General features: G+C 39.2%; 1 protein-coding gene across 9 annotated transcripts in view; it reads left to right on the top strand.

The window, feature by feature from the left end:
- The window catches only part of LOC134357380 (hippocampus abundant transcript-like protein 1), a 153251-nt gene extending 130120 nt beyond the window's left edge, over positions 1 to 23131 (top strand). For all 9 annotated transcript variants that reach the window (XM_063068888.1, XM_063068884.1, XM_063068883.1 and 6 more), the window contains 7 exons: positions 4210 to 4428; positions 6724 to 6837; positions 7507 to 7578; positions 8434 to 8546; positions 8888 to 8985; positions 18122 to 18267; positions 20327 to 23131. In XM_063068888.1, the coding sequence (XP_062924958.1) occupies positions 4210 to 4428; positions 6724 to 6837; positions 7507 to 7578; positions 8434 to 8546; positions 8888 to 8985; positions 18122 to 18267; positions 20327 to 20536 (972 nt within the window). In that variant the 3' untranslated portion in view covers positions 20537 to 23131. The remainder of the gene's footprint in view (positions 1 to 4209; positions 4429 to 6723; positions 6838 to 7506; positions 7579 to 8433; positions 8547 to 8887; positions 8986 to 18121; positions 18268 to 20326) is intronic.
- Positions 23132 to 25315: the final 2184 nt, after the last annotated feature.

Genomic DNA, 25315 nt, shown 5'->3' with positions numbered 1-25315 from the left:
ATTGCTTTTTCAGACAATAGAAAGTGTTTTATTTTTAATTCTCTAATTAAAATTGCTTTGCCACCTTCAGTGGTTCAGTGAGAAAGCAGTGACTTTTGCAAAAGCTTAAATGACCTGAGATAAACTGCCTGTAGGGCTCCAGAGAACTGTGTCAGGCCAGATTTGGCTTAGAGAATAATGTAAAACTTTAGAGCTCGATTTTCTTTTGCCCTGTCATGATTATCAAGGGAAGATTTTCCACAAAGGGGTTGGGCAGGGAGGGAGTTGGGGGGAGGAGAATGCAGTGGCCTGCTGTCCATGCCAATGTTATAGATAGGGTGCTTTGGTCACCCATGCAGTATGGTGGCTGTGAAGATTAGTGATGGGTACTGAGGGAGAGGGTGCACACGGTAGCTTTAGCTAGAAAATGACAGCTGAGCTCCAGGGAGATACAATGGCCAGGATTAATCCTGTGACAAATGCTGTGTAAACATTTATTGCATCTTTTTAAACATACACTTAACTTGTTGAACCATATAACCAACATGTTGATTAGAAATCACATTAATCTTCAGTGTTAACCAAGTTTAATTGACAGCCCTATTTTTAAGACAGAAAATTTAAACCTTGATTTCTTCAGGGTAATGGAAAGGATGAGATGTAATATGGTAGTTGAGTTGGCATTTCTAATAGAGAAAAGAATACCAAGGATATACTAGAAGCTTCTGATTTCCTGATCTTCAAATGCCCTGAGAGTAAGAAGTGTGGAAGGCATTGGAGAGTAAATGGCATTAGACTTTCCTGGCAGATTGCTGGGAATCTTAAGATTTTACCCATTTATGGACAGTACTTCTCAGCTTCTTTATGTAACCTTTGCACTTGTGAAATTAAGTAACTTTTGAAGGGTGAACTAAATATCATGGGAATTCATAAAAAGTGAATGATTCTCGTGACTGATCGGGTATTTTTTTCATGTCTTTACATTTTAAGCTGAAACAGCCGTCATACTTAAATAAACAGGAAATGTTATTGCACATTTATTGAGACACTATTCCTAACAGAATGATGATCAAGGACATAACCAAGTTATTAAAATGTAGTTTATTTTGTAATTAGGCAGAGTTAATATTGGGTAACATAAGATCATGGTGGTATGAAATATAATTGCCGTAAGTAAGTGCACAAAATGCTAGAGGAACTCAGCAGGCCAGGCAGCATCTATGAAAAAAAGTACAGTAGACATTTAGGTCAAAACTGGCTGTGTTGTTGAGAAGGAAATTTCTAGGCTGCAGGAGGATATTGACATAGTGGGCATTTTATTAGGTACACCTGTGCATCTCGTTAGTGCAAATCTAATCAGATAATCAAGTGGCAGCGACTCAATGCAGAAAAGCACGCAAACACAGTTAACATCAGAATGGGGAAGAAATGTGATCTAAGTGACTTTGACCATGGAATGATTGTTGGTGCCAAATGGAGTGGTTTGCGTATCTCAGATCTCCTGGGATTTTCATGCACAACAGTCTCTGAGAGTTTTCAGAGAATGGTGCAAAAAAACCAAAAAACATCCAGTTCTATGGGCAAAAGTGTCTTGTTAATGAGAAAGGTCAGACTGATTCAAACTGACAGTAACTCAGATAACCACGCATTAAAACAGTGATGTGCTTAAGAACATGTCTGCTTGCAGCATGTCAAACCTTGAAGTGAATGGGCTACAGCCGCAGGAGACCATGAACATGCCCTCTGTGGCCACTTTGTTAGGAAGAGGGAGTACCAAATAAAGTAGTCACTGAGTGTATATGCACATAAGTGGTAAATGGATTTCTGTTCTGAAAAGTTTGAGCCCGTAGATTTGAAGCAAAGGCGTGTTCTGAGGCCCAGCAAGGAGCGTATGGATCTCTGAAAGTACCTAGTCAAGTTAAGGTGGTGCAAGGAATATTTTAATTGGCTGAGTTACAGAACGTAAGGTGTGAGAAGCATATGAAACTAGTCAGGGAACATAGAATAAGAGCAGTACAACACCTTCAGCCCACAATGTTGTGTCAACCTATATGAACCTCCACAATCAACTGAACCCTTCTCTCCTTCATAACCCTCTATTTTTCTTAGGAGATAAGGTGAGAGAGAGAAAAGGGAATGGTGAGGGGGTGGGGGTGACAATTACCAAAAGTTCGAGAAATCAATGTTCATGCCATCAGTTTGGAAGCTATCGCAACGGAATATGTTGTTGTTCCTCCAACCTGAGTGTGACCTCATCGTGACCTCTCCCCTCCCCCCCCACCCCACCTTTTAACTCTACTCCTCATCCTTTCTTAGAACTATCCTGCTGAAGGATCTCAGCCCAAAGTGTCGATTGTACTCTTTTCCACAGATGCTGCCTGGCCTGCTGAGATCCTCCAGCATTTTGTGTGTGTTATTCAATGATCTGCAGCAGGATGTGATATTTTAAATATCGATTAAAACAAAAAGCAAGGTTGAATACTTTTCTAGCCGTAAAGCTACAGAATAAACAGATCCTTTTTACTATAAGTGCAGAATGCCACATAGTTTTGTTTACACTGCAATGGAAGACACAAATTAAATCCACTTTTGGAAACACGTATTTTACGCAGTTCTTGGAGGGATAGTTTGGGGGGGATGGAGAGAAAGATAGTGAACTGTGCATAGTTACATTCTAATAGCTGTTCAGAGTATGCAGAAATATAACAATTTAAGAAACACTATTCCAATCCCAGTAAATTTTAAGAACATTTCCCAGTTTGAATCTTTTTGCATTTGTAAGATATTTGATTAGAAGAATGTGAAATTTAATTTCTCTCTTAAAATGCAATTGTATTGTGGTTAGTTTCTGTCAAATCCAACTGTCATAAGACACAGATGAAACAAAACTCATTCTGTGTTACAGATGGAATTCTACTGTTAACTTCAATATCTAAAAAAAAAATTAAATTTGCCAGTTTTCATTGTTCTGCATTAAGATCCCCACGATGCAAAGATAATTGCAAGTGTCAGAATAGAGGAATGAAGGAATGTTGGAACCCTTTTTAATATCGGTTTTGTCTTATTTTTCTAGCAAAATAAACTGCGCTGCAAAGAGAAAATTGTATTTAGTGCTTTGTGCTTTACGGTTAAATAATTATTTAATAATTCTTTCCCTTTTGTTCTAGATGCTCACTGCCTTATGTTGCAAATTTATCACTGTCAGTCATGTGTTTGAACTGTTTTCAATGATTCAGAGGATTCAATAATAGGGATTTTCAGCAAAATTTGCCTGTAGTAAAATAATATGTAATCTTTTAAAGTGATATGTCTTCCCTAATTTGAGGAAGGTAATTGTAGCCTCCCCTATAGTTCATTGGTCAGTGTCTATATTTGAATTTGTCTTGACAAGTAACGATCATCATTTAGCGGGGAATCTGTGATGTCTGTTCTAAATTGGATATATTTTATAATTGGAACACTTTGTTTGCTCTGAGACTTTAAAATGACAGTGATTTAGAGTGAATAGCAGCTCTTTGATGTACTGGAGTTCTGGACTGTATTTTAGTGCTGGTTCTGATCCTTCTTACTACTTGTGCCAAAGATGATTCCTGAGTCGGCTCCTGTTGTAGCCTAGATCAATTTCTCAGAAAATGCATGTACTAAAAAGAATTTCCATGGCAATTTAGCACTTCTTAACTGGAAGACAGTTGTAATAGGGTTAATAATAACTCAGCGCACAAATGCAGTATTACATTTGGGTTCTTTGGTCTTATTCCTTCAGTGGGTCAACAGTAAGGACATACTTTGAAGCTCAAATTGTAATGTTAATGCTAGTAGACTGAAACAGGTTCTTATCAAACAACACACACAAAATGCTGGTGGAACGCAGCAGGCCAGACAGCATCCATAGGAAGAAGCACAGTCGACGTTTCGGGCCAAGACCCTTCGTCAGGTCTAACTCAGTTAGTCCTGACGAAGGGTCTCTGCCTGAAAAGTCGATCGTGCTTCTTCCTATGGATGCTGTCTGGCCTGCTGCGTTCCAGCAGCATTTTGTGTGTGTTGCTTGAATTAGCAGCATCTGCAGATTTCCTCATGTTTGCAGGTTCTTATCAAACCCACAGGCCATGATATGTCAGATTTATTTTTTAGCTTTTATAGTGTGCAGTTCATAAATTGCCAGTCTTGTTTGAAAGCTGAGTTTGTTAATGAAACTTCTAAATAATTTTTTCCTCACTTCTCCCCCTCCAGGTATCGGCAACCTTTGCAGCAAGCTTGGTAATTAGTCCTGCCATTGGTGCTTATCTTTCTAGTAAATATGGAGATACTCTGGTGGTGCATGTGGCCACCGTGATTGCAGCGTTGGACATTTGTTTTATCTTGGTGGCTGTGCCTGAATCTCTCCCTGAAAAGGTTCGACCAGCTTCACGAGGATCAGCTTTCTCATGGGAGCAAGCAGACCCTTTCTCTGTAAGTGTGCTTTAGTCTGTATGTAGACAATAGTTACCATTGTAGGCAACCAGGGGCTGCATGGTGCTGCAGCCTCAGTGCCAGTGGCTCGGATTCAATCCTCATCTCCAGCGCTCTCTGTGCAACTTGCTTGTTCTCCCTGTAAGCATGTGGATTTCCCTGGTGCTTCCACATCCCAGAAACATGCCAACTGTTAGCTTAATTCATTCCACTAAATTACTCTATCACTAGGGAGTTAGGACTATTGAGTGACGTTAAATTGGGCACGTCAGAGAGAAATAGTTAACACAAAAATGAGTGGGAGTATGGGATTGATGGGAATACTCTGGCAGCTGTCAGAGACCTGATGGGCCAAATGGCTACTTCCTGTGTTGGAAAGAAAATGAGAGAATTAATCTCTAATTATATATAAAAAAGTTTCATGCATTTTTATTTTAACTCTTGGGCCCACTAAGAGCCATAAGAGTTGATCTTTTATCTTGGCTGACTTTTGCCACAAGCCACACTGAGGTAGTATTTGGCCTTTCATCCAAAGGTGATGCATTTTGCAGTGTGTGTTAAATGAGTTCAAATTGTGTTGCACTTCGACAAATAGTGGAAACGTTATTGAATTTAATAATACTGGATGCTATGATATACAGAAGCTGAGAACAAAAGTTGATTATTTGCACTTTCGCACAATGAATGTTGTGCCAGTAGAATAAGCTGCTCTATCCAACACTGTGCCCTTGGTTAAGTCATCCATTATCTCATCTTTGGATATTTTTGCCAGAGAACAATTGTTGAATTAGAATTTGCTATGTTTTCTTCTCGTATTGTTTCACTTTATTAGTATAATGCTATTTTCAAACTGTAGTCTTGTCTCTTGACAACAGTAGTAGATTGGTAGGGAAAAGTATGACCTACTCAAGTCAAGTCAGGTTTATTGTCATTTCGACCATAAGCTGCTGGTACAGTACACAGCACAAACGAAACAACATTCCCCCAGGACCCCGGTGCTACATGAAACAACACAAAACTACACTAGACTACGTAAAACAGCATAAAAAAACTGCACTAGACTACTGACCTGCACAGGACTACATAGAGTGCACAAAACAGTGCATGGCAGTGCAATAATTAATAAACAAGACAACAGGCACAGTAGAGGACAAATTACAATATAATAAATGATGTAGATGTCAGTCTCTGAGGAGTCTGATAGCTTGGGGGAAGAAACTGTTGCACAGTCTGGTCCTGAGAGCCTTTTGCCAGATGGCAGGAAAGAGAAGAGTTTGTGTGAGGGGTGCGTGGGGTCCTTCACAATACTGTTAACTTTGTGGGTGCAGCGTGTGGTGTAAATGTCTGTAATAGCAGGAAGAGAGACCTTGGTTTTGCTATCACAAAGGAAAATTCTCCATTAGCAATCTGTTTGTCAGAGGTGGCTAAGCTATTTGTCTGCTATCACTTAGGCTAATCTGAATTAGTCTCCCTTTCCTGGTCACTTTGTTCAATTTATACAGCATACCTTGCAAATTCCCATGGCACTACCTGTGTTGCAGAAAGCAAAAGATTTAAGTAACGCTAAGGATAAAAGTTGGCTTTATTTGTGACACATGCAGTGAAACATACAGTGCAATGCATTGTTTGTGTCAACAACCAACACAGTCCAAGGATGTGCTGGGGGCAGCCTGCAAGTGTTGCCATGCTTCTGGTGCCAACATTGCCTGCCCACAACTTCTTAAACTTAACCAGTACATCTTTTGGAATGTGGGGAGGAAACCAGAACACCTAGAGGAAACCCACGGCAGGAGAACATATAAGCTACTTACAGACAGTGGCAGGAATTGAACCCTAATTATTAGCACTGTAAAACGTACTAACCGCTCTGCTACCGTGCAAGATATCAGAAATATAAAATGTCTTCATCTGCTCTTTAAATAACTGCCATGCTCACAATAATGTTACAGTGCATCTTGCCTAAATGTCAGTCTTCACTTAAATTTCCCATTCTGTTTTTGTACTGAGTGGACTGACCAGTCCCAAATATTACAGTAGTATAACTGCTGCCTGAATCCATACCCATTCCTCTTTCTTGCAATAATCATCTGCTGCTCTGTCCCACCTTTTTCGGTGTTATTCCTTTAATCTTGATTTTCCTATACATTTCTGCACTTTTGTGTTTGTTCTGTGTTCGGTCATGCTATTCAGATTTAGGATGTTGGGTCAGATACTGTGTGGTTCTGATCAATTATAATAGATCCTAAATAACTTAAGGCTGACAGCACTTACAAGGTAGTTTTTTTTTTGTTGCAGTCCTTGAGGAAGGTTGGGAAGGACACCACTGTGCTGCTAATCTGCATAACTGTGTTTCTCTCGTACCTGCCTGAAGCTGGACAGTACTCCAGCTTTTTCCTTTATCTTAGACAGGTTTGTATAAAATCATTCACTTAGCATTTTTTTGATCTTGTGTACAGTTTCAATAGTGCCATTAACTTGGCCAGTGTATATTAGACTGGAGTTTAAAATGTGATACATTCTAGCCACAATATATTTCATTATATTGATAATAAACGTATTGAGTTAACACTGTATTTGAGTTTTATGTCAACAAACTACTTGGTTGGGATTGCAAGGAGGGCATTACAGCTGGGGTTTTCCCCAATTTTAAGTGTTTTTCTGCTTTTGATACCCAATGTGAACAGGACATTACCTTTTTGCCTTTTTCCTCACAATTTTTATTTCATATTAACAGTATTTTTGAATGATGTTGGTGTTGTATATTAAAAGATCTGCAACTTCCTGAAGGCCAAAAAAGATTAACTTTATTAAGAAAATTGAGGAAGAGTATCACCAAGGTTTTATTTTACAAGTAAGCCTAAAATAAAATTATTGACCATTGAAAATCCCATTGATAGGAAACTACTATTTCTATACAATTGTATAAATTATAACTACAATGTTCTCATTTTGTTCTGCTGATCTAGGCAAATCATGCAACTTCTGCTTTGCCTATTACTTCTAACTTAGTATTTGGTGACATATGTGTAGTTTGATAATAAATTAACTTTGAACTTAAAATTTTGACTGTTTTCCCAGGTTATAGATTTTTCTGCTGGGAATCTTGCAGCCTTTATAGCTGTGGTGGGAATCCTGTCTATAATAGCACAGGTGTGTATTGAATGGTTTTGTATATTAATACTCTGGAAATTCCAATGGAGGTAACTTTGCAGACTAGGATTTCCAGTATTAAAGCTAAACACACAATGTTACTTATAAAGCTAATATGTGCAGTGGTGTTTACTTACGTACATGTGAGTTTAAATGTTTATTTTAACCAAGTTGAATTCATGAATTAAGGAAGTAAATTAAGCGAGGGGAGAAAGTAAATGTGCGATTAAAAATGATCTTCATTTCTTTTCCCAAGTGTACAGTAATTAATGTTACTTACCACATTAAACCTGATTTTACTGGTTTCTTATGACACTGTTGCTGGAGGAATGGCCTTTATGATGATCTATTCAACCATAGCTTATCCGATCATAAAGATTGTCCTGTTTTAAAAGTTGGGTCATTTTGTTTACCTTCAATTTAGTTTCAGTTTAAATGCTTTAAATTTACTTGTATTCAGTTTGTTTTGCTGATGTATTAAGTTAGAGAGATTTTAACCCACACTGATTTCAATATACTCAACTTTTGTTAGCCTAGTATCACATTCTGTTTGTAGCTTTGTCCTGTTTCTATTAAAGTCTATAATGACATTAACATCTGAATATCTTTTCAGGATAGTCCTTGAGGATTTGCTGTAGTCCGTATTGTGATCCAGTTTTAACACAAGTTATTGATTTTGTTTTTACTATGAAAATAACCATTTCCATGACAGCACTTAGTTAAGAAATTTGCTTTGAACTAACGAGTTTGCAGAAAATGTTTTTTTCTTTATTCTCAGTGTATTGATTCTTCATTTCTTGAGATTATTAGCTAAGAAATTGGCTCAATAATGTTTTTTGTGATTGTTTTTCACAGACTGTATTCCTCAGTATCCTAATGAGGTCCATTGGTAATAAGAACACAGTTCTTCTTGGTCTTGGATTTCAAATGTTGCAACTGGCTTGGTATGGCTTTGGATCCCAGCCCTGGTAAGCAGGCTTGGTTCTCTGAAATTCTGTAAAATGCAATCATGCATATCCAGCAGTGCTGGAAACAGCTGGACTTTCAAATGCTTAAGCTTATAAGATCCTCCTTTTGAGGGCTCTGCGTTAACTCTGTGTGCAGGATGTATAAATGCAAGCAAGGGTTACTTAATATTTTCACAACATGTCCAGAAAAAATAATGCTGTTATGGAATTTATACATTATATTTTCAGTTTGTGAAAAAAATGTAAATTGGTTGCAGTCCTGCTCTTGCGTCATAATTACACAAAATGAAACTGGGAAAAGATTCTGGTGTTTAGTCCGTAATTGTTGCTTGCCATTTTAGGATGATGTGGGCAGCCGGAGCTGTAGCAGCAATGTCCAGTATTACTTTTCCAGCAATAAGTGCTCTGGTTTCAACCAATGCAGATTCTGATCAGCAAGGCAAGTAATTTCTCCTCACTTTGTGTATTAAGCAGACAAGCTTCCTTTATTACCAGTGCTCAATTTGAAATTCAGTTGTTACTTGTTGATAATTATAAAGCTGTTCCAAGGATCCGTTCTGCCTTCTCAAGTTTTCTAGTTGAGAATACAGCCTTGATGCATGCAATGGATTCTGTAAGTTAGTAATAGGCAGGACAACTGCTCATACAATATGCTTTTGAATCTGATTGCCTTTCTAGCAACTCTTCCAAACTTTCTTTTAAGTACATCAAAGCAAGGAAATGTTGGTGTAATTTTTTATAACATTGGATATTATAATTTGGAATTTATAGCCACAAAGTGTATGGAAGTTGTTTTTAATACTAAGATGAAAAACTTGCAGAGCTATGAAGGAACAGCAAGTGAACAGGGAACTGGTAAAGGAATGACAGGCCAAATGGCCACCTTCACAGATGTATCAGGACACGCTGCTTACATTTAAAAAAAAAATCAGTCTGACTTGAGAGAGTAAAATAATGGATTCTGAGAATTTTCTGTGTACAAAGTAAAAGTTACGACATGATATTTAAGTCACTTCCAACGTGGTCTCTTGCATTTGATGTTCATGACGTTGCCTCCTCTACACGAGAGAAACAAATATAGTTTATTAGGCCGTTTTGCACAACACCCTGTCTGCAATGGCATCTCTGGCTTCTGGTTGCACATTATTTTCTTCTTCCAACTCTCACACCAACCTGTATGTCCTCAGCCAGATCCATTGCTAATGCAATGGGAGGAACAATGTGTTGTATTTGACTTGGGTAGCCTACAGCTCATTGAATTTTCCAATTTCAATTAAACCTGATGTTCTACTACACATACCCACCTGCCAATCTAAATCTGGAAGTATCTACTTCTTGGTGGGGGAAACCCGCCGCTCAAATAGTGGGTATTGGCAGCTAAACTCACCGTGGAAAATCGTGGAGACAGGACATCAACCGTCTCGACTTCACCGCACCTTGTTCCCATTCCAACCTCACTCCTTCCGAATGCTCTGCTCTCCACTCCCTCCGCACTAATCCTAACCTTACTATAAAACCCGCCGATAAGGGGGGTGCTGTTGTAGTCTGGCGTACTGACCAATACCTTGCTGAGGCTCAGCGACAACTCGTGAATACCTCCTCTTATTTACCCCTTGATCATGACCCCACTAAGCACCAGGCCATTGTCTCCCACACCATCAGTGACTCTATCCGCTCAGGGGATCTACCATCCACTGCTACCAACCTTATAGTTCCCACACCCCGCACTTCCCGTTTCTACCTCCTACCCAAGATCCACAAACCTACCTGTCCAGGTAGACCCATTGTCTCAGCTTGCTCCTGCCCCATTGAACTCATTTCTGCATACCTCGACACGGTTTTATCCCCCCTTGTTCAATCCCTTCCTACCTATGTTCGTGACACTTCTCACGCTCTGAAACTTTTCGATAATTTTAAGTTCCCTGGCCCTACCGCTTTATTTTCACCATGGATGTCCAGTCCCTATATACTTCCATCCCCCATCAGGAAGATCTCAAAGCTCTCCACTTCTTTTTGAATTCCAGACTTAACCAGTTCCCCTCTACCACCACTCTGAAGTCACAATTGGCTTCATCACAGCTCTAACATCTTTCATGTACAAAGCTTCAACATAACTACTATTCTCAGTTGCAGTTCTCCATGCTTGCGTTTTGCATTGAATATAAAATTGTAGACAATCTTGTCCTTGCCTACCACCTCATTGAGCCTCAACATCCTCTATAATTTCTGCCATTTCCTGACATCAATCCCTGAAAGTAGCTGGAGTGGTATACCTGCTCATTCACCTCCTCCCTCACCTCCATTCAGGGACCCAACAGTCATTCCAGGTGAGATAACACTTCACCTGCGAATTTGCTGGGGTCTTCTATTGTGTCCGCTGCTCCTGATGCGACCTCCTCTACTTGTGAGACTCGTCATAAATCGGGGGACCGTTTCATTGAGCACCTCTGGTCCATCGACCAAAAGTAGAACTTCCAGATGGCCATATGTCTTAGTTCTGATTCCCATTCCGACATGTTGGTCTATGGCCTTCTCTTATGCCAAGATGAGGCTACCCTCAAGGTGGAGGAGCAAGACCTTGTTTTCTGTCTGGATAGTTGCCAACCTGATGGCATGATTATCAATTTCTCCTGCTGTAAAAACAATTTTGCCTCCTCCTCTCCTCCTCTATTCCCCACTCTAAACTCTTACCTGCCTATCACCCCAACACTCCTGGTCTCCCCCCCCCCGCCTTTCTCCTATGATCCTATCTCCTCTCCTATCAGATTCCTTCCTCTCCAGCCCTTATCTTTCCTGCAAATCTGGCTTCACCTTTCACTTTCCCCTCGCCCCACCTTTTTATTCTGGCATCATCCCGCCCCCCTTCCAGTCCTGAAGAAGGGACTCAGCCCGAAACATTCATTTCCATAGATGCTGCCTGACCTGCTGAGTTCCTGCAGTATTTAGTGTGTGTTGCTTTGCATTTCCAGCATCTGCACACTTTCTCATGTTTATGATTGTAGACAATTTACTGAGTCTACAATAAGTCATCATCTATGAATTTCCTAGTCCAATGAAACAGTGGAGACTATCCCTGTAAATATATTTAAGACAAGGTTGGAAGATTTTTGCATGGTAGGGGAATTAAGAGTTATGGGGGAAAAGGCAGGTAGGTGGAGATGAGTCCATGGCCAGATCAGCCAAAATCTCATTGAATAGCGAGCAGGCTGGATGAACCAGATGGTCTGCTCCTGCTTCTATTTCTTATGTTCTGTATTATGGTTTATCAAGTCATCTGAATCCATCTATAATATTGAAGAAAATTCCATGGCCGAGCCAGAGACTATAATCTCAGAGGTAACTCTTAGTCAAGTAAAGTTTGTATTGTTAATGAAAATCCTGGTTTTCTGGGGTATTTGCAAGGGTTTCCAAACTCATCCTTTGATGAATCCATTATTTTATGCATAGTCATAAAATAAGTTTTTATTTTCAAGTCATCGCCCAGTTAAATACTTTACTGCATAACATTTGGCGTTTTTCACAGGCACAGTTTTAATAGCAATCTAACATAAGCAGCAAGAAATGTAATTTGGCTATGTGGTTACCTTTGATTTCAAAGGTTCATGTCAATTATTCTTAAGGTACCATGGCTAGCTTGGTCAAGGTTTTTATATGCTTTAATGTATGCAGGGAAGATTACTTCCTTGTATGTGCTTGTGAAAAAGAAAGTGTGCTATGAGAGTGTATTTTGTTTTGTATCAAGAGAACCCTTGCAGCTCTTAAATTCTCTCGCAGTTATTAAGCTGATCTTGATAATGGTTCAACTTCAGAAATTGTTTTCTTTGCTGTTCCATTGAAATTACTTCCCTCATTCCTGAATGAGGTGATTTAAGAATCTTTTATAGTTAACGTAATTGAGAAACATATTTATGATTAGTCTGAACATTTACTTACTGAGAAGATACTTGGAGCACATGATAAACATAATGTAACCTTAAGAGATTAAGCTAAGCTTTTGCTCCAAGTAGCCATTAGGCCACAAAGGAAGAAAGGCATGCCAAAATAAGAAGGATTTAATCACAAACTAAAAATAACTAAGTTATCATGGCAACCACTTCCCTTATTTTATATCAGAATCCTGCAATGATCTTAACAGGATTGTTGGATGAACAATTATGTTTGTGGTTACCTTGGTGATAGCCCAACCTTTTTATTGTTTTCTGTCATTGTTTGATTCTCCTCCAATTTCTTAGACTATCCTGCTTAAGTCTTTGCATATTGAATTTCTCAACACTTCAAATGAAAACTAATGTGCAAAATCAGTTTTGACTAGGTTTTATTTGAAATTTTAAGAAATGTCATTGTCCATAATAATGGATGGTGGGTTTGGTAATTGAATCATTTACAGTTTTAGTCATTCTTTAAATTTAAAACATAAACACTCCTTTTTGTTTTCTATTCTTAACCTCCTCCAATGTTAGATGTCCTGGCTACCTTAAATCCCACAAACCCAATATTGTTGCAAAAGGAAGGCATGTGGCTTGTTAAGTCTACTGGACCTATGCAAAACCAATCCAGCTAGTCTTAATCCTTAACCACCTTTCCATAGCTCTTCAAATTCTTTTGTTTTCAGATATTTATCCAGTTCCCCTTTGTATACTACAATTGCATCTTCTAGTACTATTCCTGGCAATGCATTTCATGTTCGAACTCCCCCCCCCCCCCCCCGTTATGACATTTTCCCCCTTATTTCACTTTGGTTTCTTTTGTCAAATCATCTTCCCTGCATGTTTTCTAGTTCTTGATCCCCTCTGCCAGTGTGAGTCGTTTCTCCATCTGCTCTCTTTACCATTCATGATTTTAAATATCTCTCTTGGGACCTCCTCATTTGGCAAGAAAACAGCCCAAGCATCTCCCATGTATCCACACAAGTTCCACATCTCAAGTTATTTAGATAAATCTGCAATCTCTCCAAAGCCTTCACATCATTCCCTATATGGTGTAGATGGGTTACTGTGGTCAAAATGAATGTGGTGGGCTGAATGGCCTGTTTCTGTTTTGTATTATGCTATTACTTCCTTGTTCTTGTACCTTTTGGCTCCTTATAACCCAGGATCTCATATGCTTTTATAACCACCTTCTTAACTTGCTGTGACTCTTTCAAGACAATATGCAGATCTCTCTTGTGGCCCTTTTGGACGTCCCTGGTTTATTTTATCCCTACCAATGCAATAATTCATGTTCCTGAATATTAAATTTCAGCTACTGCCCATCTGTCCATTCCATCAGTCTGTCCATATCTTCTTGAAATCTGTTTTAAGACCTCCACGTTCTATGTCCTCTGAAAAGTTTAGTCATAGTCATACTTTATTGATCCCGGGAGAAATTGGTTTTCGTTACAGTTGCACCATAAATAATAAATAGTAATAGAACCATAAATAGTTAAATAGTAATATGTAAATTATGCCAGTAAATTATGAAATAAGTCCAGGACCAGCCTATTGGCTCAGCGTGTCTGACCCTCCAAGGGAGGAGTTGTAAAGTTTGATGGCCACAGGCAGGAATGACTTCCTATGACGCTCTGTGCTGCATCTCGGTGGAATGAGTCTCTGGCTGAATGTACTCCTGTGCCCACCCAGTACATTATGTAGTAGATGGGAGACATTGACGAAGATGGCATGCAACTTAGACAGCATCCTCTTTTCAGACACCACCATGAGAGAGTCCAGTTCCATCCCCACAGCATCCCTGGCCTTATGAATGAGTTTGTTGATTCTGTTGGTGTCTGCCACCCTCAGCCTGCTGCCCCAGCACACAACAGCAAACATGATAGCACTGGCCACCACAGACTCGTAGAACATCCTCAGCATCGTCCGGCAGATGTTAAAGGACCTCAGTCTCCTCAGGAAATAGAGACGGCTCTGACCCTTCTTGTAGATAGCCTCAGTGTTCTTTTACTAGTCAGTTTATTGTCAGTTCGTATCCCCAGGTATTTGTAATCCTCCACCATGTCCACACTGACCCCCTGGATGGAAACGGGGGTCACCGGTACCTTAGCTCTCCTCAGGTCTACCACCAGCTCCTTAGTCTTTTTCACATTAAGCTGCAGATAATTCTGCTCACACCATGTGACAAAGTTTCCTACCGTAGCCCTGTACTCAGCCTCATCTCCCTTGCTGATGCATCCAACTATGGCAGAGTCATACGAAAACTTCTGAAGGTGACAAGACTCTGTGCAGTAGTTGAAGTCCGAGGTGTAGATGGTGAAGAGAAAGGGAGACAGTACATTCCCCTGTGGAGCCCCAGTGCTGCTGATCACTCTGTCGGACACACAGTGTTGCAAGCACACGTACTGTGGTCTGCCAGTCAGGTAATCAAGAATCCATGTTACCAGGGAAGCATCCACCTGCATCGCTGTCAGCTTCTCCCCCAGCAGAGCAGAGCGAATGGTGTTGAACGCACTGGAGAAGTCAAAAAAACATGACCCTCACAGTGTTCACTGGCTTGTCCAGGTGGGCGTAGACACGGTTCAGCAGGTAGACGATGGTATCCTCAACTCCTAGTCGGGGCTGGTAGGCGAACTGGAGGGGATCTAAGTGTGGCCTGACCATACGCCGGAGCAGCTCCAGAACAAGTCTCTCCAGGGTCTTCATGATGTGGGAGGTCAATGCCACTGGTCTGTAGTCATTGAGGCCGCTGGGGCGCGGCGTCTTCAGCACAGGGACGAGGCAGGACGTCTTCCACAGTACAGAAACCCTCTGGAGCCTCAGGCTCAGGTTGAATACATGGCGAAGTACTCCACATAGCTGAGGGGTACAGGCATTGAGCACCCTGGTACTGACACCATCCAGTCCTGCAGCCTTGCTTGTGTTGAGACGTTTCAGCTGTCTTCTCACCTGTTCAGCTGTGAAGCCCACCGTGGTGGTTTCGTGTGGGAAAGGGGTATAGTCATGAGAGCAGGGTGGGGGACTGTGAGGAGGGGTCCACACTGCCTTCCGCTCTGTTGCTAGTTTGCCGGAACCCAGTGATGGTCCTCATCCCCTTCCAGACCTCTCTCATGTTGTTCCAATCCATTACTTTATTACATGTAAACATGTGAAAAAACTTATGCACCAAGCTCTGGACACCTCTACTGTACCCTCTACTGACTTCCTCCCTTCCTTTTCAGTCCTGTCCAAATGCTGCTAGTCCTTTTCCTGTTATTTAGCCAGCTTTCTATCCAGCCTCTCTCTTCCATATCTTTCTTTCAATTTTGACACAAACCTATTTTGTGGTAACTGATCAAATGCCGTTTGGAAGTTCACATAAACTACGTCAGCTGTATCTCATCAATTCATTTGCCCAAGGAAAGTTTCTGTTAATTACCATCAATGATTTGTGTACATAGACCCCCCCCCAGGTCATAATCTTTTTCACCTCCTTGTTATTTGTACCAGTTTGGCTCCCACTTCCTCCTCCTAATTTTTTACCGAAATGTATCATTCTTCTCCACCTTGAATTTCATCTTTCATTTTTATCAATCTCTCCAAAGAGTTGTTTGTCATTGGCCTTGCTGCTCACTGCTTTTTTAAGGGGCATATGTCTGCAGATTTTGATGGTAAGCTTTGTATGTTCAAATTCTGGCCCCTGATACTGACCATTGGGGTATATCACTGTATACTCCTGTATGAACTGTAAAAACTTCAGCCTAACTCTCTGAATTAGAACCTCTTTCTTCGTGATGTTACTGTTACTTTAGTCTCATGTCCTTGCCTATTGTAGTTTGTGATAGCAAAGGTTCCTTTAAAGTCTCACAAACACAAAAGAATCTTCAGATGCTGGAAGTCCAAAGCAACACACACAAAATGCTGGAGAAACGCAGCGGGTCGTGCAGCTTCTATGGAAAAGAGTAAACAGTTAATGTTTCAGGCAGGGACCTTTTCCAGTCCTGATGAATGGTCTCGGCCCAAAATGTCGACACTTTTCCACAGAGGCTGTCTGGCCTGCTGAGTTCCTCCAGCTTTTTGTGTGTGTTACTTTAAAATTTAATTTTTGTTCACCAAAAGACTTCATCATTTTTGTCAATAATAATTTGACTTCAACTAATTTATTAACTTATAATTTTTGAGTTAATTGTATATCAGATTGTGTTGAAAATCTTTCATAAATACGAATTTTGTTTAGTTGGTGGTTCTGGGAAAAAAACTGAACTCTTATTGATATAAATACAAGACTATTGGATACAAGGTCAGACAAATGAATATTTGTAGGTAATCAGAATGAATATTTGAAATAAATACTGACCATAGTTTTTAGCACTTACAGAGCCTTCTGTTATTTCAGATTTTCAGAACACTCAATTCGTTGCTTTTTAAGTTGCCTTTCAGTTAAATAGTTTGATCCAAATATTTATGACTGGTGAATTTCAAGGGGTATTTTTCCCCTTGGTAACAAGTAAAAACAAAACAAGGAAATTATTTATATTTTGTACAACTATACTAATATTTTACTCATGTCCAAGCCTGGATCTTAGCCACAACAGGTCTACAGCATACATAATCTCACTGACTCTCCACTCTGCTTTGGGGTGTCTAGAAAGTAACAAAATGTATGTCAGCCTGCTGTTTACCAACTATAGGTCATTGTTCAATACCATCATCCCATTAGTAATAATCACCATGATTTTAAACCTGGGCCTCTGTACCTCACTCTGCAACTGGATCCATAATTCCCGCATTGGGAGACCACAGTCGGTATGGATTGCGAATAATATCTCTTTTTTGCTGGCAGCAGAGGTGCATCTCAAGGATGCAAGCTTAGTTCACTTCTGTACTGTCTGCACTCATGACTGTGTGGCTAAGCTCAGTTCAAATTCCACTTACAAATTTGCAGATGATACCACTGCTCTTGGTAAGGAGGCCTACAGGAGTGAGATAGATTGGAGAGCGAAGACGTCGCAATAATAACTTCACTCTCCGTCACTAAGGATCACTTGCATCTTCACGCACGTACCCTCTTCTTGTTACCATCAGTCGGGGGAAAGGAGCCTAAAGACCCACACTCAATAATTCAGAAACAGTTTTTTCTCCTCTGCCATCAGATTTCTGAATGGTCAATGAACACTGTCTTGTTTTCCTTTTGTTTTGGCACTGTTTGTTTATGTTGTAATTTATAACAATTTTGTGTCTTTGCACTATACTGCTGCAAAACAACAAATGTCACATCGTTATTAAACAGTGATAATGGATGTGATCCTGATTTTTGAACTTGAACAAAGTTGGTGAGTGAATTGGTTAAAGCAGTTGGAAAATCACATTTAAAGTCAGTTTTTCAGAAGTTGCCTCATTTATTAAGCAGATAAACATTGCATGGGAAATGCTATCTGAACAAAATTGATAGATTTTGAATACTAAGGGCATTAAACAGACATTAAGACATGGCTAGAAAGTGAATTTGTGGTAGAAAGATGAGTCGTGAGCTTATTGCATTGTCAAGTGGCTTTGAAAAGACCTCTTCATCTGGTTTTTTGCCTTACATTTTTAAGTTATGTTAATGTTGGCACGAATTCATTTCTGAAGTAATGGTTTTGGTTTGTAATCTATTATTAACTTTTTTAGGTGTTGTCCAAGGCATGATCACAGGAATCAGAGGGTTGTGCAATGGCCTCGGACCTGCTCTGTATGGGTTTATTTTCTACCTGTTCCACATGGAGCTGGATACAATCCCTGACAAAACAGTTAATGTGCAAAATTCCAAAATAGAGGTAAAATCTCACCTACGATGGTTTCTAAATTTAATATTTGTTTGCATTTTTGTACTAATTTCAACTAAACTAATCCTATAAGTGCAGACAACAGGAATTCTGCAGATGCTGGAAATTCAAGCAACATACATCAAAGTTGCTGGTGAACGCAGCAGGCCAAGCAGCATCTATAGGAAGAGGTACAGTCGACGTTTCAGGCCGAGACCCTTCGTCCTGACGAAGGGTCTCGGCCTGAAACGTCGACTGTACCTCTTCCCATAGATGCTGCTTGGCCTGCTGCGTTCACCAGCAACTTTGATGTATGTTCCTATAAGTGCAGAAATTGGCCTCAAGCAATTATATGTTTATGCAGCCTGATTTTGGTAAATTAATTTCAGCAAATGACTTTTAAAAATTGCTTGGCTTTTCATTGTTTTTTTAAATATATTTTGCATGTTTGTATTGATAAACCTGAGTTTTATTGATATTTTGTATTTGATTATTTGGAGCCCCCTTTAATTAGTGTTTTGAGTCTGAATTTCAAATATAAGTCATCATGTGTCTTTGCCTTCTAATGGCATGAGTGAATTTATTCTCCAGGCACAGACAGAATATAGGATCTTAAGCTAATAATACTGTACAGCATTTAGAATTTAACCAGCCTTTTGTCTGCTCAACACATCATGTTCATACCTCACTATCTCCTGGCATGACTATCACATCAGTTATGCATTCAGTTTAGGAAGCGCATATAAATTGTCCAAATGAACTTTAGAAACTGCAAAGACATTGTATTTTCTCCCTATTACAATCTTGAAATTTTACCTCTATGCACTGCTACTGTCTCAGGTTGGAGCAGATTGTCTACATTATTTTGTGACTCTGAGCTAAACTTCTAATTCCGTGTTTTCTCTGTCAGAGACATTTTCCAATTCTATAATACTGTTCTTGCTTCAATCTCTCTGCCTCTGAAACTTTGGAATCTTTGATGCCCAAAAGCTGACCTTCTAATGCCTTGCTCCCTGTCTTGGTTTCCCCTCTTCCCCCTCCAAACTTCAGTATAAAATAAAAACTATTGCTTGTGTCTTCTCCCATAATATCGATGTTCCCAACATCTTTGTTGGCATTATTGATTCTTGGTCTCTGCCACCAACCTCAGCCCATCAGTAAAAAAGCTCTTTAAATTCTCGTGATTAATGTTCTTGTTCCGGGATTGAAATCTCACCGTACCTTTCTAATTCTTCCCAGTCACAAGTCTTACTCCAGATGCTTTGTGTGTGCTCACAGTCCCACTCCTATTGACCCATAGCTGGCAGCCATGATGTCAATTGTCCATACCACTCTATTGGAAATGCATTGAGGATCACTTTATTAGGTACCTGCTGTACCTAATAAAAGTCATTGAGTGTATGTTTGTGGTTTTTTGTGCTGTAGCCATTCACTTTTAAGGTTTGACGTGTTCATTAAGAGATACTCTTCTGCTTACCACTGTTGTAACGGATGGTTATCAGAGTTGGTGTCACCTTCCTGTCAGCTTGAACCATTCTTCTTTGACCTCTCTCATTAACAAGGCATTTTTGCCCACAGAACTGCCACTCACTGGATTTTTGTTTTGTTTTTATGCACCATTCTCTTCAAACTCTACAGACTATTGTGCGTTTAAAAAAAAATCCCAGGGGATCAGCAGTTTCTGAAATATTCAGTTCACCCCTTTTGGCGCCAACGATCAAAGTCACTTCAATCCATTTCTTCCTCATTCTGATATTTGATCTGAACAACAATTGAACCTCTTAACCATGCGTGCATGCTTTTATGCATCGAGTTACTGCCATGACTGGCTGATTAGGTACTTGCATTAACAATCTGGTGTATAGATGTACTTAATAAAGTAGCCACTGAGTGTATATCCCTAAACACTTTGTTTCATTTGCCTCTCCTCTAAGATTCTCTTTGTAACCTGTCAGGGGTTGATCATCCTTCCTGATCTTGTTTGAAATGTTTTTTGATTAGTCACTCTGTGTTTAAAAAATTATTTTGATGATTGCTGCTTTACTCATTTGTTAAATTTTTATTCATTCAGGAATCAATTATCCCTGGACCACCTTTCTTATTTGGAGCCATTACTGTCCTGGTAGCTTTTTTGGTTGCCTTATTTATCCCTGAGCACAACATGTCTGGTAAAGCTAGTAACGTGAGGAAGCATAGCATCAACCTTGGCAACATTCCCACCACTCCTCCCATTGGCAGTGATGAGGACAATGAGCCGCTGCTGCGGGACAGTAGTGTATGAAGAGACCAGCTTTATGGCATTGAAGGAAAAAAACAGATCCAAACAAAGAACAATGTGTTGAATGCAGTAGAACTACTGGACATTGAAAAACCAAAGGGAGTCATTTTGAAGAAGGACTTTAAGATCCGTGAAAGTGGATGTACCAGGATGCTTTTATTGCAAGCTACTTGAACAAATGTTTCCAGCACTGCCAGTTCTTCAAGTACTTGTTCAAAGTGTCGTCCTGATGGTGGAAATTCCAGTTTAGTTGAGTAATCGATGCTCAGATAGTTTTGGAGAAAGATGCATTCAGATTCACATCTCAGGGTTGTAACTTGTGCATCAGTGGAAAGGGACTATATTTTGTACATGTTGATCCGATCAGTTTATTACACCAGAATAATGAACTCTTGGATTTCAGTTTTGTTACATTTGTCTGCAAATAATGTAGACTGCTAACCCCTCAACAACAACACAATCTACTGTAACAAAGGCTGCATTCATTTCACATCACACTTATTTGTGTTGAGTCCCTTTTCTCCACAAAGTGGAGCTAAAACAAAGGGAAAGGATGTGAATAGTGATGTATGTATTGATCTTTGAAGACAGCTATGCAACTCATAAATTCAGTTAACTTGGCAAACTTTAGAAGAATGCAAACTTTGAAACTGCAGCCCAACGTTCCATCAGCCTACAAATTTGAGCAAAATATATTGTGAGAATGTGAAACTCACTATTTTGGTGACTATTTGCAGATGAAGAAGAATTCCCTTTAGAACCATGGTGGTTACATTAAATGAGCTATCATTTTTTGTGTTAAAATGCCAGGCAATTTAACTGTCTGTAATTAAAGAAATACTAGTTTCTTTAAAATTTTATATGGATAGTTAAATGAGCATTTTAAGGCTTGTATAAATCCTATGGCGGTGGCTTGAAGAATCCAATTTATTGCTTTTACTTTAAGGTACAAATAAAATTTGACCTATGAAAGTAACTACAGTTTTGTAAAAAAAAACAATATTAATTATCTAATCATACTATTTTTGACAAAATTTATATTTAACATTTAAAACAAAGTATAGTGGGGAATATAGAGAAACCTTTTGTACTTGTGAAAAGCTGCCTATTATTAAAAGTCCAAATGGTTTTACTAAAACTGAAGAAAGTTGTCCAGTTTGGCAGAATAACAATGTCTTTGTTCTTTCCTTGCACTTGGCCTCAGCTGCTAACTGTGCACAGCCTCAAACACATTAATCTGCTACCTCAGCTTCAGCCTATATGCAGCTTCATGGGCCTGCTCATGTCCACCCTTCTTTGCTGTTGTGCTTTAGGGTTCCAGCCTTTATGCATGACATTCAGTTTGAACTTTTGTCCTGAGATGTTCTCTTGGCATGTACAAAAACTTCCTTCCTGACGTTTAGGAAACTCCTGTTTATTATGTTTGAAAGATGCACGCTTCTGATGAAAAATTACTGATCCAAATGTACACAAATATACTGATGGATGAAATTGTTTCATTAATTTAATATTTTAATGATAAAAGTCTGATTGGTAAAATGATCATTAAATTTAATTATGGAAATTGGTAAACATTGCACTTTTTTTGTAATTGTTACTGTAAACCATGGCTTTTTTTTGGTAAACTTTTTCAAATGAATCACTCAATTAATTTTTGTGATCTGATAAGCAGTGAAGATCTTCCTATCCTCCCAGAAATATCATCTTAAAAATACATATTTCAATATTGCCTGTTTTTTTCTTGTGAAACCAATACAGAAACTAAATGTTCCCCCTTGAAATGTTTTTAAATATATATATATAATTTTTCCATGATTCTTGGTGTTCTTTGTCTTCAAATATAAAATGAAGAAATGCACTGAACAAAGTTATTTTGGGATTATAGCACACATTAAAATGAGGTGATCATCTCCCTAATTTCTGACTTTCTGTTTATTGGGTTAGGAACAAATATGGGGAAAGGCAAAAACCTAGTGATGACTCTCCGTAATTGCATTTGCTATCTCTAAACAGTACTAAGCGAAATGTGATTTTTTTTTTAATAATTGGTGTCAATGGAACAGCTCAGCTGGCATCCCTAAAAATATTATTCACCACTGGCAAAATCACCAGTTAGATCACTGTTGGCTCTTTCGACACATGTCTTTTAGCACATCAAAAATTTCCCCCTCAACGCTCTTCATTACTATCCAATCAGACTTTTGATTTCAGAGAAAACAAACTCTTCTAGTTTCATCATTTTTTTCCACATGTGATAGTGAATTAGAGCAAAGCTTCTAATTGAGAACTTCTAACATTGTTTCAGATTTATTTGAAATGTGGCCCATCTAATTTTGATTACTTTGCGGAACATGGTAATGACCTATTTCATTAAGTTGTGCTCTATTACAATATTGTGAAGAGAATACCTTAAAAATATTTTACATTTTAAGAAGTATTATAAAATATATTTTTCTGAAATAGAAAGCGGGAACTGCATAAAAATTGACACTGGTGTTTGTCCCCTGCTACAGTTACATTACCACTTCCTTCAATTGTGCCTCATCCAGAACTGTATATAATGTACATATAAAAGTAATTTATTAAAATAAGTATACTCAGCAAACTGGTCCTTGTGGTGGTGTGCTTTTCTTTTATAAACTGATTATTTAACTGCACTTGAGACATTGTTTATCTACTTTCATCATCAATCTCATGTCCAGTTTTTACCAAGAATCTACACCAGATCTGTAACATCGCTTATTTAGCAGTGAAGTTGAGAATTGTGTATCAATGAGAGGTGAATTAGTAATTTTGTTTTCTTGGTTTCACTTTGCAATCATTGGTTGGATTTGTTTGCATGATACAAATATTAGTGGCGTCACAGATAAAGAAGCTTACGTATGACCTTGGCAGGGTACAGACCAGATGGAAAGTTGGGCAGAATATTGGCAGATAGAGTTTAATCCTGACAAATGCAAGGGTGTGGGTTTTGGGAAGATGTACAGTAGTGCACTAAGGGGTCCAAGCCCCTAGTTCTTTGAAAATGATAACCCATGTTGAGAGGCACGTGGCATGCTTGCCTTCGTGATTTGGGGTATAGAAGAGTTGGGATATTGTGCTAATTTATATAAAACTCTGATAAAGTCTAACTTAAAGGATTGTGTGCAGTTCTGGTCACTTTACAAGTATGACGTTATACTCGTAAGAGTGCAGAGGAAGTTCATAAGGATGTTGCCTTGATTGGAGTTCTTTGATTATGGGGAGAGATCACAGAGGCTATGCTTGATTTTCTCAGACTAAAGGAGATGGGGGGTGGTGCCTGAGAAATGGGAGAAACATAGATGGTTCAATAGTCAATTGTTCTTCCATGGCAGGGGTATCAAAAGCAATGGGGAATAGTTTTAAGATAAGAGGTAGGAGGATTAAAGATCTAAGGAGTAAGTTTTTTATTAAGACAACATCTCTTCAAACTCCTAAAGAAGTATAAACGCTGTCTTGCCTTCTTTATAGCTGCATTGATATGTTGGGACCAGGTTAGGTCCTGGGAGTTCCTAACACCCAGGAACTTGAAATATCTATCTATCTAGCTATATATTCATATGCCTCGTCGTCATTCTTCTTCCTCTCTCCCCCCACCTCTCTCTTTCCCCCCTCCCCCCTCTCTCCCCCCTCCAAGGATTGGTAGGTGTTCCTTCATCTTACCTTTTCTGAAGACCACAATCAGCGTTGTCTTATGTTGAGTGCAAGGTTGTTGCTGTGACACCACTAGCTGGCATATCTCACTCCTGTATGTCCTCTTGTCACCATCTGAGATTCTACCAACAAGTTTAAGAGTTAATTAGATAGGTCTTGAATAGGTGAAGCTTAGGAGGATATGGTTTTTATGGATGCGCAAAAGCTTGACTTAATGTACTGCAGACAGGAGCACAATATACCCCAGTACACAAGCTCTAATTTGCAAGTACTGCTCGCTCCTGTGATGGATTGGTGAGGAATTAACAATAGAATCATGTACTAAACCTGTGAATCAGGAGGGTTCCATATGCGTTCAGTTTCTTGGTCAGTGCCAAGTCATCTGATCTCAGCCAGGAATACTAGAAGTGTTGTTCCAACATTACTGAGGTAAGGAATGCACAAAATTAGCTAAAAGTCTTGTTGACAGTTACCTAATCTAGGGAATGTGCATCTGGATAGCTTCACAACTAGTAGTCCAGCACTCTATGTATTTGAAATGATTACTGTCAGTAAAGGGAATGGGGAAATCTGGCACCAAGGTGCCAGAGTCCAACATGAACAAAGGGCCAAGAATAGAGGGGAGAAATACAGTTGAATGAGTTCCCCAATGAAGGAAATATTAAGCTTGAATGCATTTGCATAGTACCACCAATCTCTCAGATAATTTTAAACCAGCTTTGATAACATTTGCATTAATCAGGTTGAAAAATCTTGTGCACCTGTAAATTCTGGTAGATAGTTGTTGCAGGAAGCCATCTGTTTCTGCTTTTCATTTATCTTTGCTTAATGCAAATAACTCGAGTTAGCAAGATCAAAAATTTACAAAAAAGATGTAATGCTGAAGTAAGGCGGAAGATAAAAGAGAATGCAGATGCTGGAATCTAGAACCAAAAAAAACAAAATGCAGGGAGAACTCAGTAAGTCAAGCAACATCTGGTTAGCAAATATGTCAGCCAACATTTCAGGTCAAAACCCTGTAGAAGGGCTGAGTTCTTCCAACATTCTAGGTTTTTTTTTGTTTTTATTTTGCAAATACTATATGCTGCTATCAACTGTAGATTTAAG

The sequence above is a fragment of the Mobula hypostoma genome, chromosome 16 (genome assembly GCF_963921235.1).
Source record: "Mobula hypostoma chromosome 16, sMobHyp1.1, whole genome shotgun sequence".
Classification (NCBI taxonomy): Eukaryota; Metazoa; Chordata; class Chondrichthyes; order Myliobatiformes; family Myliobatidae; genus Mobula; species Mobula hypostoma.
Note: the sequence above shows the minus strand (reverse complement) of the source record. Positions and strands in the feature narration are given on the sequence as shown.